We start from the raw sequence: 26293 nt of genomic DNA on the forward strand, positions 1-26293 counted from the left end.
TATAGAAATATGAGGATGAAAATGGTATGAAAATGGTATTGTGTGCACATGAAGCATGCCACCTTGGACTTCCACAGATAGCAAGTTTTTAGAAGTGTCTGGGTCTGGTAGGTTTTCCAAGGTGGCGGCCTACCCATGCCCATAAAGTGCAGTAATTTGCCATTGCAGGTGACACGAAAATGGGAGTTAGCCAAGAATCATGCCCCATATGTAAAATCAGCAACCAAAAGAGTCAATTGTCTGCTTTTTTGCCATTGGGATGAGATGTTTTAGTCCGCAGTGGGAGCAGAACGACTGATGCCCACTTCAGTTGGGGTGGGGTCTTAACTATGCCCATGGTGGTGGGAGCCCCACCCCTCTATTTTGTTTTTAAATTCCCTGGCATTGAGTAGTCTGTCTGCAACTCTAGGGGGGCAGATTAGGGGTAATTACCCCAATCTGGCCCATGGGGGGCAGAAACACAGTGCCAATGTTTGGGGGGTAGAGGCAATGCAATACCTATTGTGGGAAACCCCCACTGCTAGATATTTCCAAAAAAGAATCCCTGGTGGATAGTGGGACTTATGCTCCCCTCTTGGGGAACAGATCTTGGGCTACTGCATCTTCTGCCCCCTCCGGGGGGCAGAAAGACTTTGGTCCCCATTTATTTGGTGTGGAAGACTTTTGTCCCCATTATTTGGGGTGGGAGCATTGCCATGCTCATGGTGGGCAACCCCACCTCTCTTTTATACAAAAAAAAAATCCATCTAGAGTGCTTTCTGTTTCCCCCACCAGGGACTGTGCCTATTGTTTTGGGAGATGGGGGCAATACCATGCCCATTCTGGGCAACCTACACCCCTACACCTAGGTAAAAAAAATCTTTGATACCTAGTGGGCTTTCTGTCCCCTGGGGGAGGGGGTAAATTGAGGGCTATTGCCTCATCTGACCCCCAGGGGTGCAGAATGACTTTGGTCCTCATTTATTTGGGATGGGGGCATGGCCATTCCCATGGTGGGCTGCTTCCACCCCTCTTTAAAAAACAAATCTTCCCTGATGTCTAGTGGGCTTTCATTCCCCCGGGGTGAAATTGGGGGTAATTACCCCATTTGCCCCCCCCCCGGGTGACAAGGGAGCATTGCCATGCACATTCTGGGTAGACCCTACCCCTACATTAACAGAAAAAGTGTCCCTGCTGCCTACTGGCTTACTGTCTCCCAGGGTGACAGATCTGGGTCTTTTTCCCCCATCTGTCCCACAGGTTGGCAAGCGGTGGATTCCCAGGCAGGGATCCACTAGGGAAAGGTACCACTGGAAAGGGGAGATTCTCCCCTTTCCAGAGGTACACCTCCCATTAAAATCGATATTTGGGGGGCCGAGATATGCCCCTGAGCACCGATGGAAATTAAAGGAAATGAGACATTGGTGCGCCTGGCAGGCTGATCGTCACTACAGGGATGGGAAGGAAAACAGCCTTGTTTGCTGGGGAAGGTCTTACTCTGCAACCTAGGCTGAAAATATTAAAAGGAAATCCCTCTGGTATGCCCACCAGAGGGATTTCCTGCTAGTGTGCAGAGGACTGCTTGAAGCGATCCTCTGCACATGCCAACTGTGTACGTGGATGGCTTCAGGCCATCTTATGCATACAAGGGGTTAAATGTTCTCCTCAGGAATAGGAACTGGGACTCCTAACTGAAACACAAAGGGAAGGATGATGTTTTTCCTTAAAAAGTAAAGGTTGTCCCAACCAGTGAGAACTATACACAGGACATACCTCTACTTCTAGAATAGCATATGAGTAACTGAAAAGGAAAACGTAAATGTAATTCTGATTAAAAGAAAGCTAGTTTAAAATGCTTATTGGAAGAGCCAATTCTGTGTTGACAGGGTCATAAAAGGTACGTATACATGTTTAAGGAGGAAATGTTTTGGTATCAATTGTTGATGTAATGTCCATGACTTCTCTCATGCAAACTGACTGTGGTAAAATAAAAACAATCACTCATGCTGTATAGAGGAGACTGGGAATCTCTAATTGTTGATGACCTTTGGACTTGACATCCTTGGTGTGGTTTTCCTCAAACTTTTTGCCTTCAGTGCTCCAGTTTTTGCTGACTTAGTTGTTGCTGGCCTTAGCACTCTGCACGCTTTATCACTGCTAAAATCCATGTGCTCTTAAACAGTTATTCCTTAGCCAACGTAAAGGAGGAATTAGCTTATGCCATCAGAAAACATGAACAGAAGTACGAACAAATATCAAAGGCTGATCTAAGTGGCAGCAGAGTTCCTATGATGACTCAGCTGACAAGGCAAAGGGTGTGAGGAATTGTGCAATTCAACATGGGATATGTCCACGTATGCACAGCACACGATCCATAACATCAAGATGTGGGAGGGGGTTCTCAGCAATACAAACACACAACTGGAGATCATGAGAGACAGTCTCTCGGCATGCATAAAAATGTACAGAGTTAAGCAGAATAATAGCCATGAGAGGGCTGCTTTGGAAGGATCTGGATACGTTGTTTAGCATTATTGTACCAAGAGGAGGATTGTAAGAAAGTGATACACTAGCCCGAAATATGTGACCACTACTGCACTTACTACAGTAACATTTGGCACTAGACTAAGGTGGTCATTATGAACATGGCGGGAAACACTGTCGCCCGCCGTGGCGGCGGTGAACAGAAGACTGCCATTGGCCGTGAACAGAAACCTGCCATATAATGATGCCAAAAACAGAAACCTCCAAAAATTCTGCTACTTCCAGCCACCGCAAGGGCATCAGATGGCGGAAAGGCTGCACACCCAACCCCGCCTCTGCCAAGCAGACAAATCCCCTGCCCTCCAAATAATGATGCACAAATCACCACGGCAGATAGTGGATATTGAACGACCATCGGCGGTACGGACTGCCACGGCCAGCAAGTTGACCCAACAGCAAGAAATGCACACATTGGCAAGTTTGAAACCCACACACCTGACACATATCCACACCACCATAAAACACTCACATACACACCCCACAATCCCTTGCATTGCCAATAGGACAACTGAGACTGACAACACAACACCCATACACTGAACGCAACATCACACAAGTCACACACCCAACCACACAACAGCACCTTCACCAATATCCACAGAACACACTACCCACAACACACACCATGGCACTCCCTAAGCACCCTTGCTTCACAGATAGGGAGCTAAGATCAATGGTGGCCGAAATACTGAAGGTTGAGCCACAAATCTTCGGGGCACAGGTCCAGCATACACCCATCGCCAGGAAGATGGAGTTATGGCAGATGATTGTAAACAATGTCAACACAGTGGGAAACCATCCACGCACGAGGGACGACATCCGCAAGAGATGGAATGACCTGCGTATGAAGGTGTGGTCGATGGCATCCAAGTACAACATTGCGGTCTAGAAGACTGGGGAGGACCACCACCTACACCCCTGACTACACCGACTGGGAGGAAAAGGTACTGGCCATCCTGCACCCTTAGGGCCTCACTGAACTCACTGGAGGAATGGACTTGGGTAAGTCATTTACAATCACTCCATATCCGCCACACCTGTTATGCATGCACCACCCCACCCCTCCACCTACCACCAGGACCACTACCCACCCAGGCCACAATCACTACATCCAGTCACCCTGCATGCCCACAAACTAACCAGCAGGCCCACATCCCTCCACTGTGCACAGCAACCAACCCCTGCAAGGAATCACAATGGCATTACACCACCCACAATGCACCTACACATCCCATGTAAAATGCAATGGCAACCCCATAATAGAGCCCTGCAGGGCCCAACAGAGGAATACACAGCACAAAATAGGGCAGAGCTGTGCATCCTTATTCAAATTAGTACATGTAACAAGTCCATTCCCCTCCACAGGCACCACCACCCATGCCACCCTGACGGAAAGGCCAAGGAGTGTCAGCACCCCACATGGAGACAGAGGCCCAACTCAAGACACTGGAGAGGGAAGTGTGGACAGTGAGGAATACCCTGGCCCGTCACACAGTCCTGGACTGTCACCATCCAGCAGCCCCCCCAGGACACTAGTTACACCCCTGCCACCCAACCATCAACAATAGCCCTGGCCAAACGACCCCACACCAGTGTCTCCAGGTCACAGACTGGTGGAACACAAGTACAGAGGCCAGAGTCTCCAACTACTAACAGGCAGGATGATGATGGCCCCAGTGCAAGTGGTAGTGCCAGACCTGTGCAGGGGACACAGGCACAGGGGGCTAGGCCCAGTGGGAGGGTATCAGTGGCCCGGGGGGGGAGGCCAGCGGATGGATGCTGCAGCCCAGGAGGTGATCTCTGAGGTCCTGGGAGCATACCACCCTACACAAGACAGGATGGGCCAGATCCTGGCCACCCTGGAACAGAGTCAAAGGCTACAGATAGCATAACATCAAGAGGCCATGGAGCAGTGGAAACAACTGAATGCCACCATGGCCACTATTGCAGGGGTCCTGCAGCACCACTACCTAACCAGGCCTGAGACCCCCACAAACCCGGAAGCCCCTACCACTGCCCAGGACACAGACCAGCCCCCAACATCAGGATCAGCAACTGGACTGGTGGCACTGGCAGAGACACACAGACCAGCACTCCTACCTGTGCAGCCCAGCACCAGACACTCAAACGGTCCCTCAGACCCAGATATGGCACAGGAACACCTGCCAAGACCAAGGCCCCCACTAAGAAGTGACTCTGACATGGACTGTCTCCCAAGTGTGCCACTGTGCTACCATCCTCTCCCACCAATAGCAACTTATCAACTGGCAAGGGTACAGATGGTCCTATACCCACTGCCACCAATCGCGGAGCCCAGGTACCTAGTATGGACATCCACCATTAGCCCACTCCCTATCGCTGTAAAGCACACCAATGCATCTATGACACCAAATAAAACACATGTACACCAATTCGTATGTCCCCTGTCATAATGTTGAATCAATTGTAAATGTAAAGGCATTTGCTAGTCAATTCCATAATCAGACTTTTTTTGCAGGAATGGTACCCCACGCACAACATTGTCTGGAGTAAACATAAATCTACACCATGTTTGTTTCCATGGCACATGCCACCTTATTCTTCAAGTAACAGTGTAAATGACTACAGACCCCACATCCCCATAATGAATAAGTCAGACAGACATTATGCAGTGCAGACATCATCATCAGTGAACAACACCTCATAGTCACTGAAAGTATAGTTGGACCAGCTTGTTACTGGAGCGGACATCTTCCCCCTCATCATCCTCACCATCTCTCTCATCCTCTTTCAGAGGAAGCTGGTCTGGATATACAGCACCCTCCTCCTCTAGTAGGGGGATAGCTTTCCTCACAGCCACGTTGTGCAGCATGCAGCAGGCCACCACTATTCTACCAACTTCTCAGGGCCATAGCACAGGAATCCCCCAGAGAGATGGAGGCAACGGAATCTAGCCTTTAGGAGACCTATAGTGCACTCTATCGCCCTCCTAGTACGTCCATGGGTCTCATTGTACTTCCTCTCTGCATCTGTCCTGGGATTCCTCAAAGGTGTCAGGAGTCATCTCATGTTGGGGTAGCCAGAATCACCTGCAAAAGTGTTTGAAACAGGACTGTAACAAACTGCCATTACTGGTAGAAAGCCTGGCTGTCAGCTATGTATTGATCCAGGGTCATACACACTCACCTATGAGCCGTCCTCTGTCCCCTTGTAGTTGATCCATCATGTGTGGTACACTGCTGTTTCTCAGGACAAATGAATCATGGACTGATCCTGGAAACATGGCATTCACATGTGAAATGTACTGGTCTGCAGTACACACCAATTTATGTTCATTGAGTTGAAGTTATTACTGTTTCTGTACACCTGTTCATTTACTCTTGGGGGGATGAGAGCTATGTGGGTGCCAATGATGGCACGTATCGCATGGGGTATGTTAGTAAAGGCATAAAAGTCTGACTTGATGGCAGGGAGCTCAGCCCTATGGGGAACATTTACATATGTCTGCAGGTGTAGTACAAATACATACAGGAATTTGGACAGGATGAGGCTAAACATTGGCTGCGAGAACCCTGCACCCATGCCCACTGTCACCTGAAATGAGCCCGTAGCCAAGAAATGGAGTACAGAGAGCACTTGCACTTCAGTAGGGATGGTCTCAGTACAGGATTCAGTAACGCACATAGCTCATGGATTGTTGTACGATTGAGTCTGTAGGGGACAATGATGTGACGTTCCACCATGGTATCCAAATCAACAAGCGGTCTGTACACAGATGGGGCCCTCCCTTGCCACATGGGTCTGTAACTATGGGTAGGAGTAAACACATATGAGGGACACACATACACATGCAAAACATGTTGTGTATAAATAACTGCTGTACAATATGTAGGTTACACACACAAGCAATGTATGATATACAACTGTAAGGACATGTATGCAGAGTTATGTCTGGACTGATGTGGGGAACAAACACTCATGTGAGCATGCAACTAAGGGCTGGGGTTCATAGGGCCTGAATGGGGCCCATGACCAGAAAATATCTACGTTGTGCTAGCAAAATGGCAGCCTCCTGCCATCCAGATATGTAGGAGTGGAAGTGCCTTCAAGGCATTGTGAGTGATGATGTCTGTGTATCATTTTACTTCACACATGTGAGATGTGAGTTCTGTGATATAGCATTGTACATTTGTGCAGTTGCATGTCACCTGCCCATGGGCCGTGGTTTCTCATCCAGCACATAGGGCCTCATTTAAAAGACCCATGACACAGAGCAGAGCAGCATGTGCCTTGCTGTGCTGCCATGCCCCACCGGGTAAGGGCAGGAAAGCACCAAGTCTACAAGATATGGCACCTTTCTGTCCTCTTTCTGCAATGATGCAGAAATTGCTGCCTAGAGCCAATGCAGGCAGCCTTGCACCATGGTGCCAGGATACCTGCATTGTAAGGATGATTGTATATGTGCAGAAAGGAACACCTTCCTGCGCAAAAAAGCACCACAAGAGGTGTTTCCATCTTCCTATGTGTACTGCAGAATGGGAAGGGGAAGATACGGGGAGTGATGAAGCTATTTCTCCCCAATGCCCCCCTCCCGAGATGGCGTAACCTTGTGCTACACTTGCAGACTTGTAGTCTGTTGATACTCCAAATACCTTCAATTTCCTTGGGTGCTGCATGAGTATACCCAAAGTAACACCCCTGGAACACCCCTTTCACACAGTGTCATGTATGTAAGCTGTCAATGAAAAACTACACAAGGTGGCTTTGCAAGGCATTGTAAATGTGAAGTGGCACACTGTGCCATTGGAGCATCCATAATATATTGCTCGGGTGGCACAGAGTGATCAAAGGGCCTGGTAACTGAGGCCCATAGTCTGTGATGTATGGGGCAAGACACAGCTGATGTCCTATGTATTTTGCATGTGACCACTCCCCCAGTATAGATGTTACAACTTCCTTGCACACAGAGATGTAGAGCAGATTTACTGTCTGTCATGCATGGCTATGGGCAACGTGTGCAACTGTAGCTTGAGATGTGTTCACATGTATGTCAGGATGAGTTGCATTTGAAATTTGTACAGAAGCATGGTGCATGAATGTGTGGCAGTTCTCATCGTGCAGGCAGACAGATGTCTGTGTATTGTGCCCCCAATATCTATTTGCTAGTGCGTGTGTTAGTTACTTGCTGTTTGCTTTCCTACAAGCATGCCATTTCCATATTGAACATTCTGGAATCTCTGGTTGATGATGGTCTGATGAAAGATGTAAGCGTCATGGATGCTACCCGGGTATTTGGCCAGCACATTGAAAACACCCCACAATAGTCCATGATGGCTTGCCCATTCCTTGAGTGGGCGTGTTTCCTGTTTTGGACAAGTTGCACATGTGCGCAGTCCATGGCTCTGAGCACATGGGGATATCCACCAATGGCATAACAGCCCTGTTTAATTCCTGCTGCAATTGATGGGAGTTGGGGAATAGGATGTGGTGGATTGTGAGGGGGATAATTGCATCCATGACAGAGGGCAAGAATATAGACACGAATGGCTGTGATTCTCTGGCCACTCATGCTAAGATGGTCTGAAAGGATCCAGACACAACCAGATGAACCACAACCAGGAGCTTGGTCAGCGGCAGGAGGGTGGTGTCCCTCTCAACCTTTGCCTACAGTTGGGGGACCATGAGCCAGAGCAGTAGTCTGATGGATTACTTGCACAGCCAGTAGAAGGTGATAACCTCCTCCATCCTGAGGGCAATCAGGGATGCCCGCTGGCAGTAGATGCACTCTTTTTTCCTCTGCTGACCCTGTGGTGTGGGTAGTTCTGACTGTGGTGGTACTGGTGGAAGTGGCAGTGATGATGGGGGTTGTGGTGGTCTCCTTGGTGCTCCAAGTTGTAGCAAGAGTATATCAATTGTATACTCCAGGTTGCCACAGTGTTTTGGATGGGTTCTCAATGTATACCAGTGCCTAAGCACCATTTTAACATGTGGTCTGACCCGGCCTTAAATGTTGACGCTACTCAGAGTTAGTGTGACTTTTCCTAGACACACATAATTTTTCAGAAGGCTGGCCAAAAAAAATGGCCCAGCGTCTTTTTAAAAGAGGGAAAATGCTCAGGAAAAATGACACACACCCACGAAAAGTGGCATTAGACAGCTCTGGTGCCACTTTGTAAATATGGCTCTAAGTTAGCGCTGCAGCTGAGTAAAAACAAATTACGCTATGATGCCGCAATATCTTTGTAAATGAGGTCCTAACAGTCGTAATTATGATAAAAGTGTGGCACACCTGAAGATAGCTGGATTAAATCAAACTGGTAAATATTTAATTTAGAATGGAACAAATTGAGGGTGTTCATTTTGTCATAGAAATTATAGTAAGTGCTGTAGAAAGAAAAATTAGGACAAGTTTTAAGTCATTAATCAAATATCTTCCTCTCTATGTCATTAAAACATCCTGACATGCAGACTAAAACATGCGCTTTCAACACCAGCAGCAGACTGCCAGTTAACACCCTAGTGTTCAGCGGCTTTACTACACTGTTCTAATGAGCAACTAGAGCGCTAACATTCTGAATTTATGCAAAAAGTGTGAGACATCTGAATGCCAGCTTGATGGTATTGAAGTCAAAAACTGAAAGCATTTTCTACTGAGAATACTGGTGAAATGAGCAAATTAGGGAGCTTCATAACAAATAAGTCTCCCAGGATGGCCACCAGTGAAAGAAGAGCCCACGTGTAGCACAAATAGCACCCAAATGTTGCTCAAGTATAGCCCAATGACAGAAGTGTGCAAAACATCTAATTGTGTTGGTTTTTTGCAGTTTTATATAGTGCAGACTTGACCCGGAGGTATTGCAGTGCTTTACATGAGCATCAGCTACATCACAAAAGGACACATTAATTTTTGTTTTAGGCAGGAGGAGATTAAGGGGGTCATTATGACCCCGGCAGTGGCGGTAGTACCAGCAACAGGCTGGCGGTGCGAACTGCAGTATTATGACCGTGGTGCATCCACCATGGTCATACAGCCAGTACCGCCAGGCCACCGACAACCGGCAGCCTGGCGGTCGTAAACCTCCAGGGCAGCGCTGCCCTGGGGATTATGAGTCCCCATCCGCCAGCCTGACCATGGCGGTAAAACACCGCCATGGAAAGGCTGGCGGTAAGTAGGACTGAGGGTGCCCCCAGGCACAGCCCCATCGAGCATTTCACTGCCCGAATTACGGGCAGTGAAATGCGCGACCCGCTGCACCTCAACATCAATGTTGTTGTGACTTTTCCGCTGGGCCTGCGGGCATAAACGCTGTTTCCATCTGCTGGCCCAGTGGAAATGTCATAATAGGGTGCCAAGCATACCGCCAGCACTGGCAGTATGTTGGCGCCCACAGCTTTGGCAGTCTTTAGAAAAGACCGCCAAAGTCGTAATGACCACCTAAGTGATTTTCCCAGAATCAAAGAATGTTGAGCTGATGCCGAAACTCAAACCTGGGGGCATATTTACAATTTTGGAACAAGGCTTCTTGGTGCGCTGCCCTGTATCACAAGAAAAGGGCAGGAATGTACCTATATCTATGAGATACGGCACAGCTGGTGCACAGCTGGCTGCCATGCGCCAATGCAGACACCATTGCACCATGATCCAAGGGGGTCTGCATTGCAGGAGTGATTGCTTTTTGCAGGAAAGGACACTTTCCTGCGCAAAAACAATCAATGGAGGTGATTTCCTCCTTCTAATTGTGCTGCAGAATGCAGCACACAGAGAAAGAGGAAAAAATGAGGAGTAAAAAAGTTATTTCTCCTTTTTGCGCATTCCCAAATTTACAAATCCTTGCAAGTCTGGGAATGAGTCGAAATCCATGGATGTTGCATGGGAACATCCACTACAATGCCCATGGAACACCTCTTAGACATAGAGTCAGGCAACGCAGTGACATGCGCTGCATTGTCTTGCTCCATATCTACAAAGCCATGCAAAGCCAAGCAAAGTGGCTTTGCACAACCTTGTAGATATGGGTCTGCAACCTGCTCTGCCAGTGCAAAACTGTTAAAAATAGGGTCTTTGGTTGGCAGTCAGATTACCCCCTGTCCCAGCAAGGACCCTCACTCTAGTCAGGGTAAAGAAGAATCACCCCCTTGGTAGGTTGGAACGAGCAGGCAGGCTTAACTTCAGAAGCAATGTGTAATGTATTTGTACCAACACACACAGTAACCTAGTGAAACCAATAGAAAATGACACGGCACAGTTTAGAAAAATAGGTAATAATTTTCTAAACAAAACAAGACCAAAACAATACAAAACTGACATACACAAGCCAAGTTATGAATTTTTAACAGAAAAAGAGTCTTAAATCCTTTAGAAAATAGTGAGAACGCTATTATTGCACAAAAGTACCTTGGTAGCATTAAAATAAATCCGCACAGGCAAGTGTGCGTTGGAAAAGGGCAGCGATGCGTTGATTTCTCAAGAAAGTGAGACCATGCGTAGTTCCTCTTCCGGTCGGGTTGGCATGTGTTTTTTGTCCACTGCCGCAAGAGAGCGATGTGTCAATCCTGGACCGGCAACGCAAGTCCGGGCAGGCTTTGCGTTGATTTTCCACACCCAGTGATGTTGTGCTGAAATCTGGTTGCACGGTGTCAAGAAACCGCGCTGCGTGGGGTCTTTAGGCGTTAACAGCAGCTGCTGCGGGTGTTGTGCGTCGTTTCTCCAGTCGCGTTGGGTCTATCTCCCAGCCGCAATGCAGGCGTAGTTTCAATTTTAGCGTGACGAAGCAAGTGAAAGGTCCAGTTTTTACTTCTTGTGTAAATGCCTGTTTGGTAGTGCTATTAAAGAAGTCGTGGGAGCTCAAACCAGGGGATTGGACCCTAGTCCTCCATATATGAAGTAGTCCAAGTGATAGAAGGTAGGTTCCCACTGATGATCTTAATTTATAGGCGTCTCATTGTCGTAGGAGGTATTGATATATATTGTGTTGCAATGTTCCAAAATTAAGATCCAAGACGTGAGTCAAACGTTTGATCGGTATAGTTGCTTTTATTCCAGCATTTATGGGTGGCGAATGAAACATATAAAGTGCTCAGCAGACGCGTGTTTCGCCCTCTATGGTGTGTCCACCAGGGCTTTCTCAAGGCTGTGGAGAATGAAAATAGCTATATTGAAGATGTGGGCAGGAAGTAATATGTCATTTAAACCAATAAGCACCGAGGGGTGGATACCCAAGAACAAAAAGAGGGGGCCATGCTGTGCTGTCAGAACCAGAGACGTAGTTGGCCAACAATTGCAACAAGCAAAAGTGTCCAAGTGAAAAAATACGGTTGCACCAAAATAATCCTAATAAAGAGAAGTGAACAGCATCAAGTGATGATTGTGAGTAGTTCCTTTCGAGGTATTTGAAAGGAAATAATAAGGAAAGGGAAAGTGTAACCCACCATGATCAGTGAGAAATGTGGTAGTTATAGTTAAACCGAAGATAACGTGATAAAATCAGGTTAAAATCAGGTATTGGTGCTGGCTGACATTAATCAGCGTTTCATAAAACTGTGAGTGAACTAAAAAATACATAGCTATAAGGAAGAGTGACTTCAATGTTATTAAATTACTTGTGTTATAATCTCAAAAGAAAGCAAAAAGTAAGTAAAGTAAGGTTAAGTTCAACGTCAGATAGGTAGAGGAATTAAATGTACTCATTAAATAGTAATCAATCTGTGAGAAAGGAAAGAACAAGAAAAAGAAAAAGGAAAAGAAAAAAGACGGCAATGCTCAATGTAATAATCTGGTGGGAAAACTGTAGATAGACAGAATGCTGCTCGTGTGGATTCAGAAAAACATAGAATCCTCATGTAATTACGCTGGCAATAAGGGGATAGAAATAACTTTTTAGAACTACTTCGCTGGTATGGAGAAATCTAATTTTAATGGTAAGCAGTGAACCCTATTTGCGCTAAAGAATATGTTAATTACGAGTAACCAAGGTCATGAGACAGGGAATTTTTAATTTTTTTATATAAAGTTGTGCACTTAGCAATATGGTAGCCAAGAACCAAGGGAAAGTGAACCCTGTTTGGAATAAGGTGGTACGTGCCATCAAGGGTGTATGAATTTAGAGACTGGGACAGGTAAAAACGTACCCGTTTCAAAGTAAATAAGACGGCAAAGAGTCCAATCCATTGCATTCGTGGCCGTAATCCAGAACGCTTGAGATGCAATAAAGCCTTCTTTTATGTTGAGTACTCCACATCGGGAGTCCTTCCTCTATGTTGGTTACAAAAAAAGGGAAGCGCCATTTTGAAATGGCAGGCAAGCAACTAGTATATCTAGTTATAATATGCAACTACGAGGACCGTGTATACGGAAACGGGCAGTCAAGAGTTCTATTTTGTATTATGATTGTATATGGTAAGGAACAAAAATACTCCTAGAGTTTCGATTTTAGCCGCAAGGCTGGCGGCGCATCGTTTAGCAGCCATGAGGCCGGTGGTGCATTGAAAGTTTTCAGGCACGGCTGTCTCTGCGTGGATTTCTGACCTTTTCTACCAGCTGCACCTTTCAAGGGCCCAGAAACAGGTTAGGTCAACACTTGGCAGGCGGAACTCTCAGCAGAAAGCCCAAGTACTGGCAGAGAGAAGTCTTTGTTGTACCTGAGACTTCAACAGCAGGAGGCAAGCTCAGTTCAAGCCCTTGGAGATTATTAACAAGTGGGAAGTCCCACAAAAGTCAGTCTTTGTCCTCTTCAAACAGAAGCAGCTATTGCAGGCCAACCCAGCAAAGCAAAGTAATCGGCAAAGGGGCAGTACTCCTCCTCCAGCTTTTCCAGCTCTTCTCTGGGGCAGAGGTTCCTCTTGGTTCCAGAAGTAATCTGATTTTCAGGGGTTTTGGCTGCTCTTCTTTTACCCCTTCCAGAAGCCTCTTTTGTTTTCAATACCCTACCTTGCACAGGCCAGGCCCCAGACACACACCAGGGGGTTGGAGACTGCATTGTATGAGGGCAGGCACTTTCAGGTGTAAGTGACCACTCCTCCCCTCCCCTCCTCCCAGCTCAGCTGGCCCATCAGGATATGCAAGCTACATCCCAGCTCCCTTTGTGTCACTGTCTAGAGAAGAGGTGCAAACATCCCAACTGTTAAACTGACCCAGTCAGGGAATCCACAACCAGGCAGAGTCACAGAATGGTTTAAGCAAGAAAGTGCATACTTTCTAAAAGTGGCATTTTCAAACACACAATCTAAAAACCAACCTCACTAAAAGATGTATTTTTAAATTGTGAGTTCAGAGACCCTAAACTCCTTATTTCTATCTGCTCCCAATGGGAATATGTGCTTTAATGATATTTAAAGGTAGCCCCCATGTTAACCTATGAGAGAGATAGGCCTTGCAACAGTGAAAACCAAATTTGGTGACAGTATTTTACTGTCAGAGCATGTAAAACATATAAGTACATGTCCCACCTTTGACATACACTGCACTCTGGTGCTACCTAGGACCTACCTTGGGGTGCCTTACATGTATAAAAAGAGAAGGTTTAGACCTGGCAAGTGGGTACACTTGCCAAGTCGAATTGGCAGTTTAAAACTGCACTCACAGACACTGCAGTGGCAGGTCTGAGACATGTTTACAGGGCTACTAATGTGGGTGGCAACACCAGTGCTGCAGGCCCACTAATAGCATTTGATTTACAGGCCCTGGGCACTTCTAGTGCACCTTACTAGGGACTTACTAGTAAATCAAATATGCCAATAATGGATAAGCCAATGTACACATATAATCTATACAGGGAACACTTACACTTTAGCACTGGTCAGCAGTGGTAAATTGTCCAGAGCAAACAAAACAGCAAAAACAGAGTCCAGTCCACAGAAGCAACCGGAGAAGTGGAGGCAAAAAGATAGGCAAGACCACGCCAATGATGCCAAGTCTAACAATAACAAAAAGTGGTGCACCGACGGCCACTTGTAAATATGCTGCTTGGTTCCCCAGTTGAAAGCCTGCAGCTCTGGTCCTAATGCCACATCATCTCCACTAAGTGAAACATACAATCAAGTATTCAACTGTATAAAAAAACATAAATATAGCAAATAATGATAAAGTGGTTTGTGCCTATTTGCGAACTCAGAAAATATGTACTCATTTTATTTATTTAGAGCACTAACCATAATTTCTCTGCAAGTAAGACCGTCTAATATTTATGATTTCTAAGGGAAATGCTTTAGGCATTACGGTTTTTATTACATCAAGAGAACGTCACGCATGCCACACTTTTGTAACAAATTTAGAATGTTAGCAATCTAGTTGTTCATTAGAATACTGTGGGAAGGCAGAGGTCAAGGACATGGACTCGGGAGGAGGGTGCAGAGGCAACAAGTTGACCACACTGGGCAGGCAAGAGGGGCAGTGGTAGCACAATGGAACATAGAGGGCAGGAGAAAGAGGGGCAGGGGCAATGAACCAACCATGCAGGGCAGGCAAGAGGCTGTGGTAATATAAGAGACACTACAATCATACATGCTAAAAGACCCAGGCAGGAGATTCCTGATGGTTTAAGCTCAAAAGGGCTGCCTCCTGCCTAAAATCTCCTCTTTTTCAATGTAAGTCACAGGGAAAATCCATTTCCCAGGTTTATTTTTTTTTTCAAAATCTCTAGCTTGCCTATGTCAAAATGTTGGCAAATATAGTACATTGGATCAGGGAGGGGAAGAGGAATGGGGTAAGGACACAAAGTCGGATAACAGAGGGCAGGAAGGAGATGGGCAGGGGCACCAAACTGACCTTACAGGGCAGGCATCAGGGGTTGCAGCAGCACAATACACCAGACAGGGGAAGCAGGATGGCAGTGCACCACAACAGACAATAGAAATCAATAGGGAGAGAGCAGGGCCATGCACATGGACAACAGAGAGAAGAGGGGAAACAGGCAAGGGCAGCACGCTGACCATACCATCCAGAGAGAAGGGACAATTGCAGCATAACGGACCATGAAAGACAGGAGGGAGGGTTCAAGGGCACGATAAAGGACCAGACAAGGCAGGAGGGAGGGGATAGGGCCTGCACATGGAAAACAGAGGGTTCTGGATAGGGGCTGGGGAGGAGCAGCAAGCTGACCACGGTAGGCAGGTGGGATGGGCACTGGAAGCACAGCACACCATGTAGGGCAACAGTGAGACTACAATGGCATACACATAGACAATAGAGGGAAGGTTGTAGGGTCAGTGACAGCAAGCTCACCACACAGGGCAAGTGGAGAGGGCTGTGACAGCACAGAAGACCATGCATGGCAAGAGGGAGGGTTTGTGGCAGCACAACAGCATTGGTTGAAAAGAGGGAGGGGGCAGGGGCATGAACATAGGACCACAGAGGACAGAAAGGAATGGTAGGGCTGAACACAGATGAGAGAGGGCAGGGGAAAGGACCTCACAACAGACCACAGAGGGCAGGCAGGAGGAGCAGTTGCACCTCAGTAGAGCATGGACGGCAGAAGGGAGTGGAAACAACATAGATCATGGAGGATAGGAGGGAGGGGGTAGGGGCATTAAACTCAGACAGGCAGGGTGGAGGTGGCAGGGACAGGTGGCAGTTGCCTTGGCATGCTAGGCAGGTGGGAGGGGCAGTAGCAGATGAACAGAACACTCAGAGTTGATAGGAGGGGCAGTGGCATGGAAAATATTGGCCATAGAGCTGGGCAACAGAGGGCAGTAGGAATAAGCAGGGATACTAAGCTAAATGGAGGGCTGTGGCAACCCAGTGGACCTTGCAGGACAGGAGGGAGGGGGCTGGTGTATGGACTCAGTCACAGGGTAGGGAGGAGGTTGATAGGGTAGCAACTTAACTGCTCAGGGCAGGCAGAAAGGGCAGTGACAGAACAACAGCTCCACTGGACAGTAATGAGGCAGCAGGGGCGTGGGCTTCAACAATGGAGGACAAGGAGGAGGTGGGGCAGGAGCAGCAATCTTGGGAGTCAGCACAATGTCAGGTCAGTTCTTTCATCCAACCTACCCCCCACCATGCTGTGTGATGGGCATTTTACTCAACATTAAATACCCCTTAAAAAGTTCAGTGGCAAAACCAAAGGTTACAGGGACGTTATAGTTAGGAAATGAAATAACAAAAACCTTAGAAATTCACTATAATAACAAAGGTTACAGGGACTTTCATATTTTATAGTTATAGTTAGAGCATCATTGATATCACTGTAACAATTGCAACAAAATTATTGATGAGAAAACTGTGCACGTCAAGGGCGTGAGCTATTACCTCAGGGCATGAGTTATAGTTACTTTAAATAACTAACTATTGGAGCTGAATTTCTATAGTTTAACTATAACGTTCCTGTACCTTCACTCATACATGTACTCAGAGACTCATGCACCCACTCACACACCTATTCAGACACTCAGACCCACTCACACCATTGATTTTTTGAGTGAAGGTCTAGGTTTTTTAAATTCTATTTCCTAACTATGATGTCCCTGTAAACTTTGTTTTTTCAGTGAAAACATATATATGTATACTTTTGTTTTTTGTTTATCTATATGTGGATAGATAGATAGATAGATAGATAGATAGATAGATAGATAGATAGATAGATAGATAGATAGATAGATAGATAAGCAATTTGAGGAGGAAAAGCTGTCCCAGTTTTACTACCTCTTTCATCACCGTAATAAACTACCTGATTGGAAGAGAGGCTGTTACTTCCATGTGAAACCAATATTCTGTTCTCTTGCTGGTACAGTAAGCTACCTGCTGCAGTGACTCTTTGGTTATCTGAAACCAATTGTAGAAATGGAGGACATATGTGCAGGCTTTTTAGAATTGCCCACCTGCTTGTTGCAGTAATGTAGGTGTTTGGAGCAGAATTTTTAATACGCCTCTAAGGAGGGATGCAATGCTGATGTGAGTCATTGTTGGCTAAATAGACAAAATGGGCAATTCTCATAAAGATCATGCTTGCAGTCATGCTTGTAGGGGTGAAAGACAAAGACCCTGAAACGCTGCTCATTTCTGACCTGGAAATGGCAGTTCCCTGGAAGTCCTTGTCAGAGCAAGTCTTGAAGTTGTCACTGTATATTTTTGCCTGTCACATAGACGATCCTGAACAAGATGTCGAACAAGCAATTATCTGATTTATACACTTTATTTTTGGATGAGTGGTCTTTCAACACTTTGTTCCTTTAAACCGACTTGGTTGGAAAAATGGTAAATGCCTTTTTTAGTCTGAAAGCGGAGATAAAAGAGAAGATTGGCAACCTGTGGTTGAGAGAGCAAAGATGAACGAAGATATCCAGCCATGTGCAGTGAATGGAAAACACCTATGGAAAACTGGCTTATGAGAGTAATATAAAAATAAAAATGTGCTAAAACGGACAAGGTTTTGCAATCATGGATATCAGTGTGAGTAAATCAGTTGTGAAACTCAGCTAGGAATCACTTAGACATTGAGACCATTACTAGTGTTGATATAACCCGGATTTTGTCAGGACGCTTACAGCACCTATTTATTCTGGAAACTAAAAAACTGTGGATCAATATAGAGATGTCTGGTGAGAATGGTAATGTAGGTGTACCAGGAAGTAAGAGGTTTACAATTGTTCAAATGTGAATTAAAGTGAGTTCATAGAGAATAGAAAGTGAGAAACAAGATAAATTAGAATTTAAATTCGCTTTAACTGGTTTTTAATGAGCCTTTATTTTAGAGTGGTAGCAAATATTACAAAGGAGTTTTGATTAAACAAAATTGACTTCTTAAACACTGCCTAAGGATCCAAATTTTATAAACTTGATTCATTTGATATCAACATCTTTTATAACAGTATATCATTATCAAAAGAGAACATGAAAGGAGAACATTCAGAATATCAGGAAACAAAGTAATTGTAAAAATGAAAACATTAATAAGAAGCTTCATATAAAATAGTGATGTGGTGAGCATGACATACTGAAGAAAATATCGGGTGAAGTGAACAGTTTTATGGCGGTGTAGGGAAAAGGTTAGTCTAACTCCAGGTGCTCAAAGACAAATAGTAGTTTGGTATGAGGATACACTCATTAAAGATGCTCGGAAATAACCACCTCTGGGTCCCATCTTATGTTTTTAACTTTAGATCTTCTGTCTTCAGTGTGAGTTTCTACTTAGTACATCTAGAACTATAAATGTCTGATACCATCTTCTCGAAGGCCAAGTTCAAATGTAAAACCTTTTCTCATTGTGCACTCAGCTCTCGGCCTAACCTGAGCAACAGGTCTTGAAGTGCCTCAAGGGACGTAAGGAGCCATTTGGTGTATGGTGGGTGGTCCACCAAACTGCCAGGACAACAGATACCATCATCTCCATGTTCCTGGGGGTAAACCACTTTCTGTATTTAGAGGTCCCTGTTAACACTGTGCAGATTGTTTTGCTGAGAGGGTTTCTGCCTGTGAGGTCAAAACCAATTCAGTAAAACTGAAATAAAGGCCAACTGCCAGGTCTGGTGGACAACTGGTGTTTTATTTTTATTTTGGAGGCAAAGGCTGTGAAAGTATGGGTCTGACATGGTGGGAGTTTTCCCAGTACCTGGGGCACATTTCTGTGGTTTCTTGGTTGGAACCTCCAGGCTTTCCCTGGTAGTCCTGAAAAGGAAAAATGTACATCAGAAGAACTTCCCTTAATGGGGTATCTTTCTGATGTACATTGACCCAGGGACCCATGGAAGATGAGCCCTTTTTTCACACAAGGCTCTGCCATGAGAAGTCTGGTGTTTCCCCTGATTCCAAATAGAGCAGGGGAACCACGGGTTTGGAGGATGCCATATTATTTGCTTTTTGGCAGACATCACATTCACGTCATTTGGTCTTTTTTTCTGGGATTTTCCCTTTATCCATTGACTTCTAAAAAATAACTATTACTTTTGGTCCATGTGGGAACACCTCAATTTATTTTATGATTCACATAAATCTCAAATTCTTCTCATTTTTGTGGCATATTTTAACATCTACATGCTTTTTTTCTTTCAACTGTTGTTTCACGTGTTTTAACTGCTTCTTAGAAAGTACTGTATTCTTGAATATATTAAGAATTCACAACAGAAGGAACAGTTGAGATAGAAATGCAGAAATGACACAGAGGCCCAGATTTATTAAGGGTTTGCATCACTGTTGCATCATGCAAGGCGGCACAAGGTGATGGAAGACCCTAAGTGAGATTTACTATGCCACACAGAGCTACCTTATGTGGCCCTGTGTGGCATAGTAAATCTGAGTAATGCAAGGCAACATAAGTGTCTGGCTTTAGTTACTCTGACCTACATTGGCAAATTCCTGCTTTCTCCATTTGATGGATTGGAGCAAGTTGTCTTGCTGATTAGAGCTGCACCAAATGTTAGTAAATCTGCCCCTGAGATAATAGAGTGTAAACATGCCCAAACAATACAAAAAATAGGTGAAGAAAGGGTTATCATTTTAAGTGCCCCTCATTTATATTGCAATATAGCAATTTAAAATAAGTGCCCAGGGGCGTGCTTGAAATTGGCTTCATACTTACACAGTAGAACAGTGGTTCCCAACCTGTGGGCCAGGGACCCCTGGGGGTCCGCGAAGCCTCCACAGGGGGTCCGCGACTTCTTAAAAAATTTAATAATATTAGGTCCCAGCTATCAGTAATGACTCAGTGGGGGTCCCCGGGTTCCAATAATGATTCAGTGGGGGGTCCCCGGGCTCCAGTATTGATAAAATGGGGGTCCACAGAAGTCAAAAGGTTGGGAACCACTGCAGTAGAAGATTTCACAAAGCAATTTGGTTCTTCTCAAAGCGGGAGTTTGGTTGGTGTCAAATGGAGAGACACTACTTGTGCATATGGTATCATGCCCAATTCGTATAAAGAGCAGATAGAGCTGTAAGCCATCTTTATGTGAACTTTGTATGGCAATTTGATTACATTTTAGGTACTTGCCACATTTAACAACTGAGCGACAATTTTGTGAACTTGAATACATAACAATGTACATTTGTATGATGCTTCTCAATTGAAACATGCCCTAGGCCACACGCAAACATCAAGCTGTGCAAGGTACACGTCCATATAAAAAAAGTGACCACAGAATCAGCATCTGCATTTGTGACCTTATTTTGGTAATGTATCACAAATGGTAAAAACGTTTTCATGTTAAAAAACTTGATCCAGAGTTTTGCATGGCAGATGGGTTACTCCATCACAAAAGTGGTGAATATATCGACCACCTTATTGCAAGTGCAATATATCATACATCACTTGTGATGTTTCATATTGTTTGGTGTGTCTGTCCTAAAATGCTGCATACCTGTATGCTCTGAATCCCAGCTAGAGTAAAATGCAAACATATTCTGTGACCCCTATATATAAGTGCAACATCATCCTTCCCCCCAGAAATCTGTTTGTTTAACAGACATACATAATTGATACACAAGTATATCCAAACTTGAAACATCCTGATATAATTCTCCTCCAGCAAACACAACTGACGATTGAGGTAATCGTTAATAGGTTTTAATTATTCTAGCAATTTGCAGAGGCCAAGACTAATAGACTTGAATGGAGCCACGTGGGCCACATGGCTAGAGTCACGAATCTGGAATTCTCCTAAGGTTACTGTAGCTGCCTCTGAATATCTTCCTGTCCATTGTGCCTTTTCAGGTGTGTAGTTTGGAGTCACAAGTGATTAATATCAACATAATTTTTGTGACTAGGTATGTTTGCTAACTATGGGAGTACAGTATGGCAGGGGGTCTTATACGTGTGTACATTTTGTAACGTGGTTTAGCAAAACACAGTTACTATCTAAATTAAATTTAGGTGGTTCTGCTTGAGTAACAATGGGAACTATATTTTCAGTATTTAAGAACAAATATAGAAGTCTGGGGTGGGAACTCATCACTCTGTCTTCTTTGCCAGGTTTTCATTGCAAAGTGTTGTCAATGTATGAGAAATTGTTGGGATGAAGTTCTATCTATACTTGTCTATTGAAAATACAACAATTTCACACCGAGGCATCTGCTGGTACAGGAGATTTTCAAGGACCCAGCATGTCATCTTCATAAAGGGGAGACCCTGTGTGATGGACATAAAGCACAGATTGGGTAGTAACTCATTTTTAGTTCACCCTGGGGTATAATCAGACCAATTTACAAACTGAATTTTGTATTTCTAAAATACTACTACAAATGTACTGCAAAACACTATTCACAAACATTTGTGCAGAAGATCCACTTCTGGCGCTCCAACCTTTTTTTCTGTGCTGAGCTTTCCGCCCAACAGAATTTTCACATACAAAAGTATAAGTTCTAATAGTAACTGTGGGAGGGATAGAGGGGATTGTCTGGAAAATGGGGAATACTTATGACAAAAAGGGTGAGGATTAGAGAGATGTGAGGTTGGGTTTAGAGTAGGGTTATCCCCACCGACAATAGAGTAAGCCCGTTGATATTAATAAACGAATGCAATTTCTCATATTAGACATGACTACAGCCTGGAGCACTGGATGGAATTACACCAAATCTGGCAGAAAGCTAGCTCTTTGTCTAAAAAGAGCCCTTCTTGTGATTTGATGTGAATCCATTCAGTAGTTTTTGAGTTATTTAAGAAAAAAACATATTTGTGTATCTAGGAATGCGCATCCTCTCGAGATGGAACAGATCCCATGCTGAGATCTGATTGGCTGCAACACTTCAAACAGCAAGCGTTGTCAGCCATTTTGGGACTCAGACTCAGCTGAATCCCCAAAAAGACTGAAAAAAGGGCAGGGTAGGAATAGTGGAGGGGTCTCCCAGGGACCCTGCTGGGGTTGAGAATCATTTAAAAAAAATTCTTGTGAAAATCACGGAGGGTCTAGGAACCTTGCCAATTAAAATAAAAAAGTGCATTTTGTTGCACTTTTAAAAACCTTAGCCCCTGGTTGGGTCACGTCCCGGAGGCATACTTAAATAATTATAATGGAGAGGAGGGGGCATGCGTCCCCCCTCCCCATGGCTAGTTTGGCCCTGGGAGCCTCCACCTCTCTGGGGGCACATGGCCCTCCTTCCAAGGCCGTTCATGGTTTCAGGGACCACCACCACCCTGCAGCAAGGCCTATCTTCCAAGGAAAGGGGGGACACCTGGGACACCCTCCTGGGCATCTTTTGGCCCTGGGGACCAACAACACCTCTGAGGCAGGCCAAAGTTGCCAAGGGGAGAGTGGCTGCACGAACCAACTGCTGAGACATTTTTGGCCACAGTGACCACCACCTCCCCGATGCCAGTCTGTGAAAGTTTATGGGGAGATGGCCCGAGCGGCTCTCCCTGGAGCCATTAATGGCCCTGGGGACTGCCAACCCCCGGGCCAGCTCCCTGTGTCCCGAGGTGCCCATATTGCAAATAATACAGTTTTATTATAAATAAATTATGTCATAAAAGTTGTCATTACTTATGTAATATGGTGAGTAAGTAGCAGTACACTATCAAAAATGTTGCTGCAAATACTGCATTGATATTATCAATTATGTTATCAATGATGTCATGAGTGCTGTAATTTGTGGGCTAATTAGCAATGCATGGCGAGAGTGTGAGTTAACAGTTACCTTAGGGCATGTGTTATAGTTAATTGACATAACTCTAACAGGTGAATTTCTAAGGTTTTGTATGTTTCAAATTTGAGACTAACTATAATATCCCTGTACCTTTGTTTTCTTATTGAATTTCTATGTTTTTTAAAATTCTATTTCCTAACTATAACATCTGTGTAACCTTTGTTTCTTTCAGTGAATTTCTATGGTTTTTAAGGTAAAGTCATTTTTAATCCAACCACAGCCACGCATGGCCTTTGGTCGTGTGCAGGGCACTTGGCTGCAGGGCCTGGCCAACCCCTATAACAACCCAACCCCACACTGTGCATGGCCACCCTGTGTTGTGCACAGCCTTTGGCCCTGTGCTACAGGGGCTGGCCACAGGGGCTGGCTGGCAGCCAGGCCCTGCATCTAATCCCTGATAACCACCCAAATCTGTGCACGCACAGCCTTTGGCTGTGGGCAGCAGAGGTTGGCCGCAGGGCCCACCCTGTGGCCAGGCCCTGCAGCCAACCCCCATAAACACTCAACCCCACACCATGCACATTCAAAGTGTCTGTCTCTCTTCTTGTAAGAATAGGTGTGTGAGGGTGTTTCTGGGTGTGAGAACATCTATCTGCATGTGAACATGGGTGTGTATGTGTCTCAATGGTTCTGTGAATGGGTGCATGAGAGTCTGAGTGGGTCTGTGATTGGGTGTGTCAGTGTCTGAGTGTGTCTGAAAGCTGGTGTGGGAGTCTATGAGTAGGTCTGAGTGTCTGAATAGGTGTGTGATTGGGCGCATGAGTCTCTGAGTACACGTATGAGTGAATAAATTAATGTATGAATTAGTCTGTTAATTTAAACAAAAATGTTTTTGCTTGTGATTAGTCTTGGTTAATCTCAATTAACTGTGAATATTGTGCAGGGTGAAGGAAAATCATTTTAAACCCATAATTTGTCCCTCAACACCCCTAAATCACACTCCTAGGGTCAGGGTACCGCCACTCTGACCCCTTATGCTACATTTCATTTTGTTTTTCAGCCCCAAGGATCTTCTCTTGTAACATAAAATTGTGGCCGCAACGTTCTGTTCAGGTTATGGGCAGCCAATTACAGCGCTTCTATTTGTGTGCGCTTTCGCGAAAATTTGCCAATTATTGCAAATTATTTGCTACCTCAGATATACACATTTCTTTTTCCTTTAATTTCTCAAAAACTTCTGAATGGATGTACACCAAATAAGTGAAAGCACAATCTCCGTACAGAAAGCTAGCCTTCCAAATGTGGTGTAATTCCGTCCAGCAGTCCAGGCTGTAGTCTTGTTCAAAGATCCTACATGAATTACCATGGGAAATTCAACTTTTTTGACCTCCTCCATTTCCTCGGCCCCTGCTTGACAGATTAACCAGAAAGGTTGCGTGGGCAACAAGAATAACGGGGGGGCACTTTAAAAAAAAACTATTCAGTTAAGATTCGTCAAACGGTGCAAAAGATATAAGCAAGTCAAAAAAGGCTTTTTCTATAGAAACATGGTCCTAAAAACTCCAGTAGGATATATGTGTGTGTGTGTGCATACCTTGTGTTCTTCTACTTGTCGCTTAATATTTTCCAGATCAAGGCCAAATGGTTCCGCTTCCATCCGACGTGTCCTTTCCTCAGTTTTCGACAGCCAGTCGCTCAGCTCTTTTAATTGCTGGTTCTGCAAGAGCATTAGCCGTTTGTGCAAGCTGAAAGTAAGCAAATCTACTGCTTAATGATTGTCTTTTTCATAGTTGTCACTTGTATACATTGAACGTCGCTTCTGCGCATACTATAATAAACATTTTATCAAAGCCTTGGTTCTGTTTATTGTTCAGCACCCTTAACCAGAGGAAATCTCTAGCAGCCGTCAAAAAATTACAGTGTTCTGAAATGTAAAGTGAAACGGGATTTATAGCCAGACTTTCAACAGATTACAGTGAACTTTACTTTCATATTAATCTCCACCCTACCCTTTTTGTTTATTGACGAAGAGATACTATCAAGATATAATGAAGCAATTATTATTTCACTTTGGTTTTTGACTCGTTTTTTTCTGGATGCCTTTTTGCTAACTGCAGGGATAAAAAAGATAGCAGCACACAACGTTGTTTAAGACTTGATAATTGAAAATGGAATATACAACCCCCAAATTATTGTGCACTATGGGAAAGTTATTTACAGCAGTAACCAAGGGCAAGATGACAAATATATAAACAGAACTCTTTCAAAGTAAATAAAGTCACTCTATTCAGTACCTATCGACAGCGATTGTATTCTTTTATTGTTCTTAGTTCTTACATGTTTACTGTCTTCAGAATCAATTGACAATCTACAGGATATGTCACATGTACAAGGGAAGCACATCTACCAAAGTATTTATTAGCCTGCCGTTCGATGACTGCTTTGGTTCTGGAGTCATGGGAAGGCAGCTGAGCATTTGGCAGGGCCTGAATGGTGATTAAAGGCAGACACAGCAAAAAAATGCTCGAACCAGCCCACTCCCTCCTAACCCTCTCTCTTTAGTTCCATCCATCTATTCTCTGTCTTTCTCTTTCTCTGCGCCCTCTATGCTGTCCGATATCGCCCTATTTTTCTCTCTCTTTCCCCAAGATCCCACTGGGCATGCTGCAATTAACCATGGCTGAGAGGTCTACAATAAGTTTGCATACTAAAACTCAGTATTATCTTGATTAAATATTTTTTCAGGGATGTATTTGTATACGGAATCATTTGATGATCTTGAATTAATAAGATTCTAATTTATAGAGGTTACTTATGGAAAGGGGCATCTTGCATATGGATATCATTGATAAAGTAACCCCCCTAACAACAAAGGCCAAGGTTCCCTCCTGGCACTTATTAGAACTGATCTAATGCTGAAGTTATCAGAACCCTGTCAATTTAGATCCTTTGTTCTCGTGTTTCTGGAATTGGTTAACTATGACATTTTCTGATATCTTTGTCAAGTCCTGTACATTTGAGACCTATAAATAAACGTTGTTCTCGATAGATCAACATTGTTATTTTTCATTGTGAAAACATACCTGTCTTCGCCATATCATCAATATTATTTCAGACCACAGTGATTCCTATGTTAACAATAGAAATGTTAGATAAATAAATATTACATATTAAGAAAATATTTCAAATACTAATTTGAAAATATAGAAAGACAGACAAAATCTACATGGAATATTAGTGGAGTGAGAAAACCATGTTCAGTTGTCAAACATTTGTGATACTTAT

At 44.5% G+C, this 26293-nt stretch overlaps 1 protein-coding gene across 4 annotated transcripts in view; it reads right to left on the bottom strand.

Annotated features, from left to right (window-relative positions):
* DMD (dystrophin) overlaps positions 1-26293 on the bottom strand; it is a 6960831-nt gene that overhangs the window by 5438991 nt on the left and 1495547 nt on the right. For all 4 annotated transcript variants that reach the window (XM_069204753.1, XM_069204754.1, XM_069204752.1 and 1 more), the window contains one exon: positions 24603-24753. In XM_069204753.1, coding sequence (XP_069060854.1) covers positions 24603-24753 — 151 coding nt within the window. The remainder of the gene's footprint in view (positions 1-24602; positions 24754-26293) is intronic.

Source organism: Pleurodeles waltl, chromosome 8, assembly GCF_031143425.1.
Source record: "Pleurodeles waltl isolate 20211129_DDA chromosome 8, aPleWal1.hap1.20221129, whole genome shotgun sequence".
Taxonomy (NCBI): Eukaryota; Metazoa; Chordata; class Amphibia; order Caudata; family Salamandridae; genus Pleurodeles; species Pleurodeles waltl.